Genomic DNA, 12,770 nt, shown 5'->3' with positions numbered 1-12,770 from the left:
ATGGGCCTCAGTGACCCCCTACTACCTTTTGTTTTTGTGTCAAGCTTTATTGCACTTTGAAATTGAACACCATTTCAAACAGAAGGCCATAATTGCAGAGGCACCTCGAACACAGAAGCAGTCTGGGCCCCTCCAGTCATTCTGATTCTTGTGAAAACAAGGCAGAGGCAGTAAAGTGTTTATGAGACTGCCAGACAAAAGAAGAAAAATGGTTCTCTTGCTTTTCAGGTGAATGTACAAAGGGATGTGGGATTTCCGAAGGACTAACATTAGAGACGGAGAAGTTCTTCACATCCTCACATGAAGGGTAGAGAATTAATTACACAAAAAATTCTCTGAGTCAGATCTTAGCAGAAGCAATTGAACTAAGCAATGAGTTGATTACGTGGCAATTAAGTGGTATTTAGATTGATTTGCATCTCACATGGTTTATACAACTTTATAAAAAAGTAAAGAAGAATACAATAAGGTTGACAACAGCCAGAAATGATCGAAATGAGCAACGGTAGTGTGGAAATAAAACCTAACAACTGCAATATTATTTTGTCATTAGGTTACATAATGAATATCATGCATTAGTCAGTTGCAATAAAGTCACAATCAAAAAGCCGTTGCAATGGTTTGGGGGGATCATCAATAACATTTTGTGCACAGTTTAACAGGTTTGCTATTTTCACCTTGTTCAACACTATTACCACCCCACCTTCTTCGTCCGGCAGGCTTTTGTAATGTAATACAGAGTAAACCTAAAATCAAGTAATTCTTAAGATATTTTGCTAAAACAGAAGGGCTCCTGTAAATGTTTATACAAGGCGGGTGTTAGTGCCTACGTGTGAAAACCCTCATCATCGTTAAATATATTAAATTGGAAGGTTCGCACACATCAAGAATTGTATGAGCCCTTTAAGAATTCCCAGATTGTACTCTTTGTTTACATAACAGAAGGCGCAATCCATGGACTATGTGAGGTTGTACAGTAATACACTTATACTTTTAGCTCGACCATTACATTCACTCAAGAATGAATTAAACGCAATTTATTTTCACCTAACATAGAATGTGATTTTAAATAACTGTATAAACCAAGTTGAGCCAGACATACATATTTAAACGCAGAGTTGGAAGGGAGCCCCCCCCCCAAGCAAAGTGAGAAGCATAGAGTGGTACAGTCCGGCCCTGCTCGTCGCTGTTTTTGTATCTGCTTCAGAGCGGATTCAACCGCCAAGTAAGTTACATTTTGTTATGTCACGGGAAAGAAGTTTCAGAACAGTTTTTTTATAGAATTTTTTTTTTTTTTAAAGGCACAGAGGTGTATGCCACAAGTTATGTGATCTTAAAGGAGAGCGGATCGTGTCTTTTGAAGGGGACTTCTGGTGATTTTTTTGAGCCACTGTTGATACAGTAACAGCAAATGTTACACACTGAAGCCAAAAGCCTCATGTTTTCTTCGAGCCAAGAGGAGCACTGCGCCCCGTCCAAAGACCCAGTGAAATACGGGGAGCTTGTGGTGCTGGGGTAAGTTGACCTGTTGTGAGACTTACTGGGATAGATTTATTTAATGGGCACTCCTAAGTGAAAGTATAAGCGGGTATTTATTCTTGAGGAAGTTTGTCAAGAGGGCACAGTTAGCCACCTTAGCTACGTGACAGTTTGGAAAATAACGCGTGAAGTATCTGTAGTTTGTTTTTACATAAGAACAAATTACACTTTTACACAAATTAACCTATAGAAATGGCAACAAACTATATCCCAGATGAGAAAGTCACCCGCTCACGTTACTCGACAAATCAGACCTGCGCAATAAGAAATGTGTAACTCGCAACTCTTCGTGTTGCCGAGTTGGTGACGATGTTTCATTCCCTGATAACCGGGAATAATGGAAACCGACTCGCCACATCCGACCAAACCGACGTCTATGAAATAGATGCCTTCGGGACAATCGCAGTGACTGCGGTGGAATAAATCTCATACTCAGCAACTTTGACCAGGGCGCTGCTTCTAGCGTTAAAGTCGGATTCATGGGGTTAAGGAATTCGGAAGTGGGGATGGACCCCTCCCCCAGCCGTAGGGGTTGTTCCTTTTTACAATACTATCTGTAGCTTACACTGCACAACCGTGACATTAAATCTGCATTACACATAAATTCTGGAGTCATGAGCACATGCAGTACTAGAGCAGGTATTTTATTGCATGAATTCCAAGAGGCCAGATCTGACATACACATTACTCTTGTATGTATTATTTAGAAGCCACAAACGTTGCTGACGCCATTTATTTTTATTCTGTAACGTCTTCATGGTCAGTTGGAGGATCCTAACTGTTACCAGTCTTTTTTGCAGTTACCATAATCTGCCTAGGAGTTTGGATAATCGCCCTATTGTGACATAGCTAATTTTTCTACAAAAAAAGATTCCGTTCATAGATTAAAAAGTACTTAACATGAATATGTATAAAAATAAAATGCACACACAAATATATAATATATTGTCTGTAACCATTTAACCTTTTAAACAATTTATTGTTTTTATTGCAGCAGCTATGTCAGTGATGAACCTGCTGTAGTGATTTATTGGGATGGAACCCTTTAGAAAGTTGTTAAAACTTAAGTTGTTTAGGGTACTGTGCTGTTGGAAAGAAATGTGTAAACTATTTCTTTAAAGAACTTGATATGAGATGCTTATAAATTTTAAACAGAGTATTCGAGTAACGTTTTGTCCTTTGCCACCCACAAGCTCACCATCATATTCATTATATGGGACAAAAAATGCTGACTACTTACTACTGTGGGCGTGACATTGTTTGAAACTGATGCTTTTGTTCTCTCTCCTGACATAAAGACACATATTTGAAGCAGATGTGATGGGAGTATAATCACTGACATGACATCATGTCCCATTGATAAAACTGTGATGGTAGACAAGATAGCTGACAGCATGGAACAAAGCTTGTTTGAGTAGCATTCCCCTCAGTGGTTTGTTGCCATGACTGTGGTGACTCTCATTACTTGCGTGGCTGCCCCCCTTCACTGCCTGTGTAGATTGGCCTTGTGTGGGTCTGTTAAGGGTTGGGCAGATGTGTGGGTATCCTAAATGAAAGGATGGATTGATTAGGGCTCGCCTTTGCCTCTACTCTGCTTCCTCTGTCCATTGTGACAGGGAGACTGGGCCTATTGATTGAACTTGGTACATTCTCCCTGAATAATTGCCTGTTAAAGGATATTCACAAATCAATCTGAAGACATCTTTGGTAAAAACTGGAACTGAATGTTGGGCTGTGTTTCCTCATTTATTCATCTAGTGAGCAGAGTTAGCCTTGGGCTTTCCTCTCTTCCACATTAAAGCCACAGATTGGTGGCCTGGTGTGATAACTTGTACAAGGTCATATTAGTCTGATGTACACTTCAGAGCATGGCAGATTAAGTCAAGAGTTATTTGACTGATGCTTTCACTAACTTTGCCAAATAGCTGGCTTCCATGTTGTGTTGACGCTTTAAGAGTTATTTTTCAGCATCATCTGACCACCGTGGCATCTTCCATAACACTTTGAAACCACCTTGACTCTCTGTCATGCTAATGAGTGTTACAACAAGTCAGCATATCTCATCCTCATTCTGTGAACATTAGCCTTTTATGTATGAATAAGAGCTAGGTGGTGTTGTTGGCCTCTTAGTGCACCCCTGGAGGATAGGTGATATGCCAGACTGCTAATCCCTACTCCTAAGTGTTGGAAGGTAAATCCACTGCCTGTCTGGCACAGGTCAAAAGGGAAAGTGATCACAATTAGTTTGAGTGAGGCGGTCCTAGCCAGTCTGAGAGTAGCGGTTACTGGATGACATAATATTTTTTGTCAATATAATGATAGTAGACGGCATGCATGGCATTTCTCACAAAGTCAGGATTATATTGTGCAGTTAGAATACATGGTGATGAAATTGCTAAGCCGCATATCATCTGATTGTGTGGTGTATATGAGACATCTAGGCCCAGGTATCCAGCACATAGTCAACTAAATAGAAATCTCAATAATATGTAGGCCTAGCTGCTCTTTATTTAGGTGTCATGTTTCTAGGACAATCTTAATGAAATTGGCTTGGTTAAATATAAAAGTGTATTTATTAAGGAAACATGATTGATATTACTGTTAGGATTTTTTGCTTTAAGACTAAATGGGAACAATGTGTTTAGAGACACTTAGAAGTGAATTTACCATTGTAGTTTTCTATCATTTTGAATATTTTCTAATAATTTCTATAGTAGCAGTAAAAGCTGAAGAGTGTGGGAGATAATTTAAAATAAAAATTTGACAACAATCAGTATCAACCATTACTTTATTATTTCATCCTGCTGTCAGTATATTAGTTGTAGTTTTGTCCACGATATGATTTAGAGCCTAGTCTCATTCTCTGTGGGTGGCTTGTCCTACAGGCCAGCTTTGTGCACCGTGCTGACTGGGACCATGTGTTTCCATGCCTGGCCAGCCATATTGAGACACGGGACAGGTGGGTTTGGATGGGGGAGAAGTAGGAAGGAACTAAAGATTGCTTTTACTGCTACTGTTGCATTTGTATTGCAACAAAGAGTAAAAGTTATGTAGTCATTGTCAGAATTTATTCTCTCATTATCTCTACTGCTATGCAAACTTGAGACTTTCAATAGAGACATTTTTATAATGCAGCACACTGTCTGTTCAGCACACTGTGGTTGCATATGAGCATATGACAGAAGGCCTGTGTGTGTGTGTTGGATGGAACTAGAGCATGGGGAGTCCCAGCTGTAGGAACCAGCTGGTGGGTGGGGAGAGGACCAGTTATACCGGAAGGGTATGACGGGTCCTTCTTCATTCATAAGGAGTAGGCTAGGTGCCTCACAGCAAACTGAAGAACAAAATACAAATCTAGTATTGATGAAGAAGACTCTTGGATTCATTTCTGGCTGTGCTGAGGCTTTATAATTAAAATCTTAGAGGTTCTGTATCATTGTATAAAATATAACCATGAGAGAATGAGTTTCAGTCTTGTGAGCCAGTTCTCCACCCAGACGATGCGTTCCCAAAGTGATAGCAAACATGACATGCATCTTAAAACCTGATTCTTCCTTAGACACAGGGCAAGAGAACAGCTGCAAGTTAACCCAGAGCTACCTCACTGAAATCACAAGTACCACAGAGTGTTATGTAATAAGAGACATTATCCAAGGTAATGCTTAGGTTGCTAATGGGTGCTTTAGAGTGCCAGTGATGTAATGCACGATAAAGCTGCTTTTCAAAGCATGAATGTTTCCAATTCTCCATCCTTGCTTGTTATATGATTGCATTAATTTGACAGGCAGATATTCCTGTTGCTACAAAACCTGTTTTAATTTTCATTAAACTTTTAACTGTGGATGTGCTGTCCTTTCCCTCCACCCCACCCCCGTCTGTGACAGGTACAATGGCTCTCTGCCGAATGGAGATCGGGGTAGACGGAAAAGCAGATTTGCGCTGTACAGGAGGACCAAAGCCAATGGTGTTAAGCCAAGCACTGTGCACATCCTTAACACAGGCCAGGCCAATAAGGTACAGAACCAATCAGGGGATGAGTGAGTGATTTAGTCAACATTCTGTTGGAATCAACTGCCTGCTTGTCTTGACGTACAGTTTGAGTTAAAGGTTTGGATATGCTTTCTTACTGAATAGAAAGATAAAGTGTATATAAACATGCATATAATGGAGACATGGGGGTGAGTTATTTGGTCAGTATACTCAAATGTGATTTTGATTTCATGTATAAATTGAACTCAGCTCAAGTCATCAAAGGTAGGTCGGCCAAATTATAAGAAATATCTTCAAAGATAAATGCGATTTTGTCAAAACAAGATTTGAGCAGTTTCTGGAACTTGGAGTAAATCCATTTACACCACATTCTATTGGCAGACCTTAATGTTGACATTTGGGTACAATAACTGCAGTTCCTAGCCCGGACTTATAGCATTTCTTTGCACCAGAGTGTCTGCCATTAACTGCCCCATCCAGTATAACATGTCTTCCTTCCTGCGTTCCTGCCTTTAGTTCCCAAGCAAAACTGCTAAACAAGCCAGAGGACTGCTTGCCTCTACATCAAACCTATATTTCAGACATTTGTTGGGAGTTTAGCTGTCTGGCACGGGCCCTCAGGTTCAAGTTACTCTCACCTTGTGGAACTTGACCCCTGATATAATTTTTAAAGTTTTTCTGTGACTGTGGCTTCTTCATTGCAGGGATTGTGCATCATGCTGTTCAATGTTGAACTGATCTTGTGTTGCTGGGGTTTATGAAATATGATGAAATGTTCCTGCTGTTTCACAGCAAAAAGTTGTTTTTTAGAAAACCATGTTTCATTAGAGTTGGCTGTTATTACTGTGCAGCTCATGTGAGCAAAATGTGTCATTTCCATAGTTAAACACAGGCTGTTTCTGAGATGGGAAATGCTCTCTGTGTCCTTCCCCTTTTATCAGTTCCTCTCTGCCACACTGTTACCAAGCCTGGGATTAGGAGGGTGAACTGAGGAGGAAGTTATTGCAGTGTAGGCTGACCCTCCACTCCCAGCTGTACAGACAGTCAAAAATAGCCGCTCCTTATGAGACAAACTGGGTGGCAAGTCGTTTTGAATAAGGAGTAAAGTAAACCAAGCACTTTTTACATAATTTCCTGTCCTACAGCTGTTTGCCAAGCTATGTATGTTTCATCACAGTGTGACTGTCTCTTAGAAGGGACCTGGGAATGTTCCGTGGCTGAGAAGCTGAGACAGAAAGCTTACATGTTTGTGCACACACTGTTGTTCATGACAGATAATGAGGAGATCCCACATGGTGTCACTGTGAACTTCCTGTTGAAGTTATTGGCTCCTTTTTTATCCCCTAACTTGATTTCACTTAGTGCATTTATGCATGTGTGATTGCTTGCATGGGTCTCCACTGGGGGGTTGGTTCACCCATGGCTGTGTTTTTATTTTTACTCTAACAGCTCAAGAAGGGTGCATGTGACAATTTAGGGGTGTGGTCTTGTGTTTATAAAAATGTTTTTCAGTTTTAAGTATGTATGAACTTGTCTTAGCCATTGAACAGGTGCAGCACCATTTGTTTGTAGCAGCGCAGTTGAGACAAGACTCCATGTGATGATGACATTTGTCCCCATCTGCCTCTGATCTTACAACAGAGTGTGGCAGTGCTGATGACCCACTTTTTCACTCCCTTTTCCCTGCTGCACATGACAAAGGGGAGGGGGTGTTTGGGAAATAGAATTGACACATTAGAGGGTGATGATAATGTTAATGGGAGCTGGACTTGAGTTGCTTAAACTCACCCTTCTTTACTACACTGGCTGAGGCAGTTCAGATGGTAGACGAGCATGTGTTAACTGAGGCCAGCAGGCGGTTTATAGCCACTGTCATGGGAATATGACTTCACAAACTCTTTCCTGTTTCTCTTCCAAGAATTCCTCCCACAGAGCTCTTGGTGATCTTTTAGATATAATAATGAAGAAATAATACAAGCAGTCACAAGCGGGCAAAACACAGTAACACAATTCATTACACACATCTAGAAATCATGGGATTTTAAAGATATAAATAACAGTGGAATGAACTAAATATTTTCTATCAACAAGTGCCTTGTCAGTTGAGTACCATGCATTTTTGAATTCCCCCCCTATCTTTGATTTAAACAGTGATGAAATGGTTGCGTAATGATGGCAGTCTCACATCCGGCGCTGGGGCGACAAAGCAAAACATCAAAGTGTTTTCTTTTTCCTGACTTCACAATGAAACACAACAATCAAGCACTGCTTGGCAGTTGGTGTGCCTACGCTTCAGCTATTAGCACAATTTTATTTGATGCATCTAGTATAGTTCTCAAACATGTAGCTTGTGTGTAATGCATTTTTCATTTGTTACATTTCAGGCTGTGAACTGCAAAGGCCAACACAGTATCTCGTACACACTGTCCAGGAACCAGACTGTAGTGGTGGAGTACAGCCATGACAAAGACACAGATATGTTTCAGGTAAACCATTAAATTAGGCTCTTACATGTTACTGTACTATGCAAATCATTTATTTTCTCTTAATTTTAAAGGGCTTTCAGTTAATGGTTGCTTTTATTGTTGTTCTTTTATAATTTCTTTGAGTCCAGGGAGATGTATTCATTTTGCCTATTTTGTTCATATCACTTGTTTTGTTAAATTTGAAGCTAGAAATAAAGTTTTTGAGTTTAATGCTGTGTAATAAAAATTTTATAAATTCACACTTGAGAAGCTGCAACCAAAAACTCTTTAATTATTTTTCTTCCTAAATCACTAGATTTAGTTAAGAATATTATGCCATTTATTTATTTATTTATTCATTCATTCATTACATTACATTACATTACATTACATTACATTACATTGCATCTTACATCATACTTCATCCCCTATAATAGCCTGCATGTTTTTTCAGCTATCCTGTCTGAAGCATTAAAATGAAGCCTTAATAAACTCACGATGAGGAACTCTGGTTTTTACTGGAGACACTTGCCTCACAATCAATGTAGTACTGTCCCTTCTGAATAAATAAAAACAAAGACATGTGGACACACAAAGACACAATTTAAGATGAACAAAAATGAGGAAATGAAAGGTGGGGAATGCCTATTTTTACCTCTCTTAACTCAGCTTAGATCTGTTTAGGCATTTTCAATGTTGAACTCTGTGCTCTACTTAAAAATAGCCCAGAATTAATTTATAGAATAAAAAAAATTAAATAAAATCTTGGAGTAAATTTTTTTTACCCCAGGCCTACATCTCGGAAAAACTAGGAAACACAGCAGCTCAAAGTTCACATTTCTGCAATGGATTAACAGGAACCTTCTTTTCTTCTATGCCAGTGCATTGACAAGAACACAATTACAAGAAACTATTTAACACTATGGCACAATATTGATTAATTTACGGTGTTGTTTTGTAGATTGGGCGTTCCACAGAGAGTCCCATAGACTTTGTGGTAACTGACACAATAGCAGGAGGCCAAGAGGGAGAGGAAACCCCCATTACACAGAGCACCATCTCCCGTTTTGCCTGTCGAGTGTTCTGTGAGCGGAACCCCCCCTACACCGCTCGCATTTATGCTGCTGGGTTTGACTCCTCCAAAAACATCTTCCTTGGGGTAATTACTGATTATGTACTATTTTGTGTATATACCTAGCATCACACTTTATCCTGGTGTTTGTGTAGGTTTTTTGTATAGTTGGTGAATGCCTTAAAATGCATAAGCTGTTACCAGATAAACAAATGCAATGTCTTATTGCTAACATTATGTAAAAAGTGGAATGCCAGTTTGTATTACTGTATATGCTCTTTCTTGCCTGCAGGAAAAAGCCGCTAAATGGAAAAACCCTGATGGTCACATGGATGGCCTAACAACCAATGGTGTGCTCGTAATGCACCCTAAGGGTGGATTCACAGAAGAGTCCAAGCCCGGTGTATGGAGAGAGATCTCTGTTTGTGGAGATGTTTACACACTAAGGGAGACCCGTTCAGCACAGACCCCAGGCAAACTGGTCAGTAGAGTGTCACCGACATAATTGAAGCATTACTAAGTAATATTCAGATTTTGTGCATGATGTAAGACATCTTTGATTCTTTTAAATGCAAAGTTATACTAAAGATGTGTCTGTTGCATCACTTTCTGCAGGTGGAGAATGAGAGTAATATACTGCAGGACGGTTCTCTGGTGGATCTATGTGGAGCCACGTTGCTGTGGCGTACAGCAGAAGGCCTTTTTCACACCCCTACCCAAAAGCACCTGGAAGCACTCAGGCAGGAAATCAACGCAGCACGGCCCCAGTGTCCCGTCGGTCTCAACACCCTCGCTTTCCCCAGCATGCAGCGGAGCCGTGCTCTCTCATCTCTGGAGGACAAGCAGCCCTGGGTCTATTTGGCTTGTGGTCACGTGCACGGTTACCACAACTGGGGCCACCGGTCAGAGCAGGAGCCTAACACTCAGCGAGAGTGTCCCATGTGCCGAATGGTGGGGCCCTATGTACCTCTTTGGCTGGGCTGTGAGCCGGCCTTCTATGTAGACACAGGTGCACCGACACATGCCTTTGTGCCATGCGGACATGTGTGCTCAGAGAAGTCAGTCAAGTACTGGTCAGAGATCCCTCTACCCCACGGCACCCATGCATTTCATGCTGCCTGCCCCTTCTGTGCCACCCAGCTTAGCCTTACTCAGGGCTGTTCCAAGCTAATCTTCCAGGGCCCGGTGGACTGAGCTGAAGGGTCCTGCACTGGTCTGGTAAAGAAGATTAGATAGGAGTGCCAACATGCTGTGAAACTGTTAAGATTATTTTATGCTTTTTTTTTTGTTCATGTAAGCCAACTGTAGAAAGGACTATGACTTCTCAAGTTCTGGTCATATTCTATGGATACTGCACAACAGAGAGCCATTACAGATTATTTAGGGTCTCTTGTGGCTTTTTGGATGGCCACTGTGGGATCCAGAGATGTTGACCACACTGGTCCACAGATGCCTGATTCCTTCAGAATGAAATACTGTTTCAGCTGTTCTGCCGACCAGCTTTACTTTAAACAAGGCTCCAGCACTGGGTTGTTTTAATACACAATGCCTGCTGGTTTTCCATTAGAGGACTATGTGGTTAAAGTTGGAGAAGGAATTAATTGTTTTTACACACGACTCAGAATGACTCAGATAATGGGGAGGATTTTTAGTTGGGTCTGTTAAGAAAGAAAGGGGTAAAGGGTTTATAGGCCAGTATGTGATGGGTGTTTTACAGAGCCAGACAGCTGGACTGTATGGCTGGGAAAAAGGCCAGGAAGAACTTGGATTATAATGGTTAACTAGTTAATTGCTCCCCAATAGCCTCTTGGCCCTTAAACCCTAATGTGATCTAGATCATATAGCTGGAGGTGACTTCCATTTGCTGAACAAAGCTGGAATCGGGGAAGGAGATTTTTTTTGTTTGTGTATAGATGTATATTATAGTGCCTCAAATCCCATTAAATCATGGGAATATATTTCATAAATTAGAAAAAAAAATATTTTGTTGAAGGCAAAAGGAAAGTTTTTAAAAAAGAAATTTTTAATACCGAAGACACAAGGAAATGACAACCCACATGGATTCTTTTCCACATTTTTATTCAACAAAAGAGGTATTTTACTACACTGAGGCCCTTGTACTGTTTTGTAATGCAAAAGTTAATATATTTTTCTTCTGCGAAAATTGTGTGTGTGGGTGGGTGCATGCATGCCCAAGTGCGTGAGTGTGTGCGTTAGTGGTTATGGACTGTGTGGGTGCCTGTGTGTGGGGCTTTGTTAAATTTGCCCTGCATTATTCACCCCAATCCCCTTCTTATGATCTCGCCCAGCACCTAAAACGCTACTAGATGGAACGCGGAAATTAAACCAAGCTTGCAGGGTTTGACAATGAATGTAATGAAATACATTTACTCTTTTAATAGTGGTGCTTCATACGGACAGCTCACTTAGTCAATGGCTGTGCTGTTAAAGGTATAGGTATTGCCCATTCGCAGAGAGAGCACATTGGAAGTGTACAGCCACATACATCAAACACACATGCTTGCCTAGCTTGCTATGTCTTTATACTACACATATGTACTGTATTCCGTCTGCACTGTTGTTAGCTTTATCCCATGCTGGGTCTGATCCAATGATTTTGTACACTGTCAAACCTGGGCACCGTCTCAGTAGCTTCCAGAGATTATACCAAATATAAGGAGGAGCTGCTTTCTTTTGACCACTCTCTCCAAGCCTAAGTGTTTCTTTAAACAATCCTAAAAGCAAACTGCTGCTATGGTGGAATGTTGAATGCTCTGGATTACAGTGAAAGCTGTATCATGCACCAGCTCCATGGGAATAATGATATTATGACACGCAATGCCAAATTTGGTTAAGTTCTGTTGTGTGTTTGTTTGTGTTTGTGTCTAAGTCAAGTTGTCCAGAACAAAGTAGCAGATGAATTGAAACTAAAGAATCTGGGACAGATCTGTGCATTCTTCTGTGATGGTGAACAAACTGGGCCTATATGTAGAGTATCATTAAATGCATTAATGCTGCCACTACTGAGCAGTGACATTATGAGATCTTAATGGTGATGTTCTTATTATAGCATTACTTTTTTTTCCAGGTTGCATTAAGATGAATAATATACAGATGTATTGCTAAGGGGTGAAATCCACCTTGATTAGGAGTCTGCTAGGTTTCATAAAAATTATATTATCTCCCAGTAGTGGACTAAACATTTATTTTTCTTTATTGATTCTTTCCAAAGACAAATTTAACATTCTTAAAAAGTGTCATCAGCATTATGCTTCAGCATTTCAGAATCTCTTGATTTCTTCCGATTTTAAGTAACTGTCCTGCAGGTTCATGTACTAAGCCACATACTGTACAGTAGCATTCCTTTCTAACACTTTCAGCTCCTACACTGTGCCCCTTGCTTAAGACTGTGTTCTGTTAACAGCTGCAGAGTAGCTGCCTCAAACATTCCTCCTTGGTAAACATGGGTGGGGCCATCAGTTCACCCAAGGGCTTGTTCTCTAATTCTTATCTCTTACAGGAGCTCTGTACACGAGCCATAGAATGCACTGAAGCTCCCAATGCCTCCTTTGCAAAGAATAAAATATTTTTTAAAAATGGAGTTGGTCATGTCTGAATTCACGCTTGAGAGTTTAGTTAAATGTTAGAGGAAATGTTCTGCGACAAAATGTCGCAAAATCTATTTGCAGTTTATGAAGATTCAT

The 12,770-nt window shown here is 40.5% G+C and overlaps 1 protein-coding gene across 1 annotated transcript; it reads left to right on the top strand.

Annotated features, from left to right (window-relative positions):
• Positions 1 to 1,199: 1,199 nt before the first annotated feature.
• On the top strand, positions 1,200 to 12,667 carry peli2 (pellino E3 ubiquitin protein ligase family member 2). Its single transcript, XM_067479375.1, has 6 exons — positions 1,200 to 1,515; positions 5,424 to 5,553; positions 7,914 to 8,015; positions 8,956 to 9,153; positions 9,359 to 9,547; positions 9,682 to 12,667. The coding sequence occupies exons 1-6, from the start codon at positions 1,412 to 1,414 to the stop codon at positions 10,258 to 10,260; spliced, it is 1,302 nt and encodes a 433-aa protein (XP_067335476.1). The 5' UTR covers positions 1,200 to 1,411; the 3' UTR covers positions 10,261 to 12,667.
• Positions 12,668 to 12,770: the final 103 nt, after the last annotated feature.

Source organism: Channa argus, chromosome 16, assembly GCF_033026475.1.
Source record: "Channa argus isolate prfri chromosome 16, Channa argus male v1.0, whole genome shotgun sequence".
Lineage (NCBI taxonomy): Eukaryota > Metazoa > Chordata > Actinopteri > Anabantiformes > Channidae > Channa > Channa argus.
This window is presented reverse-complemented; position numbering and strand designations above follow the sequence as displayed.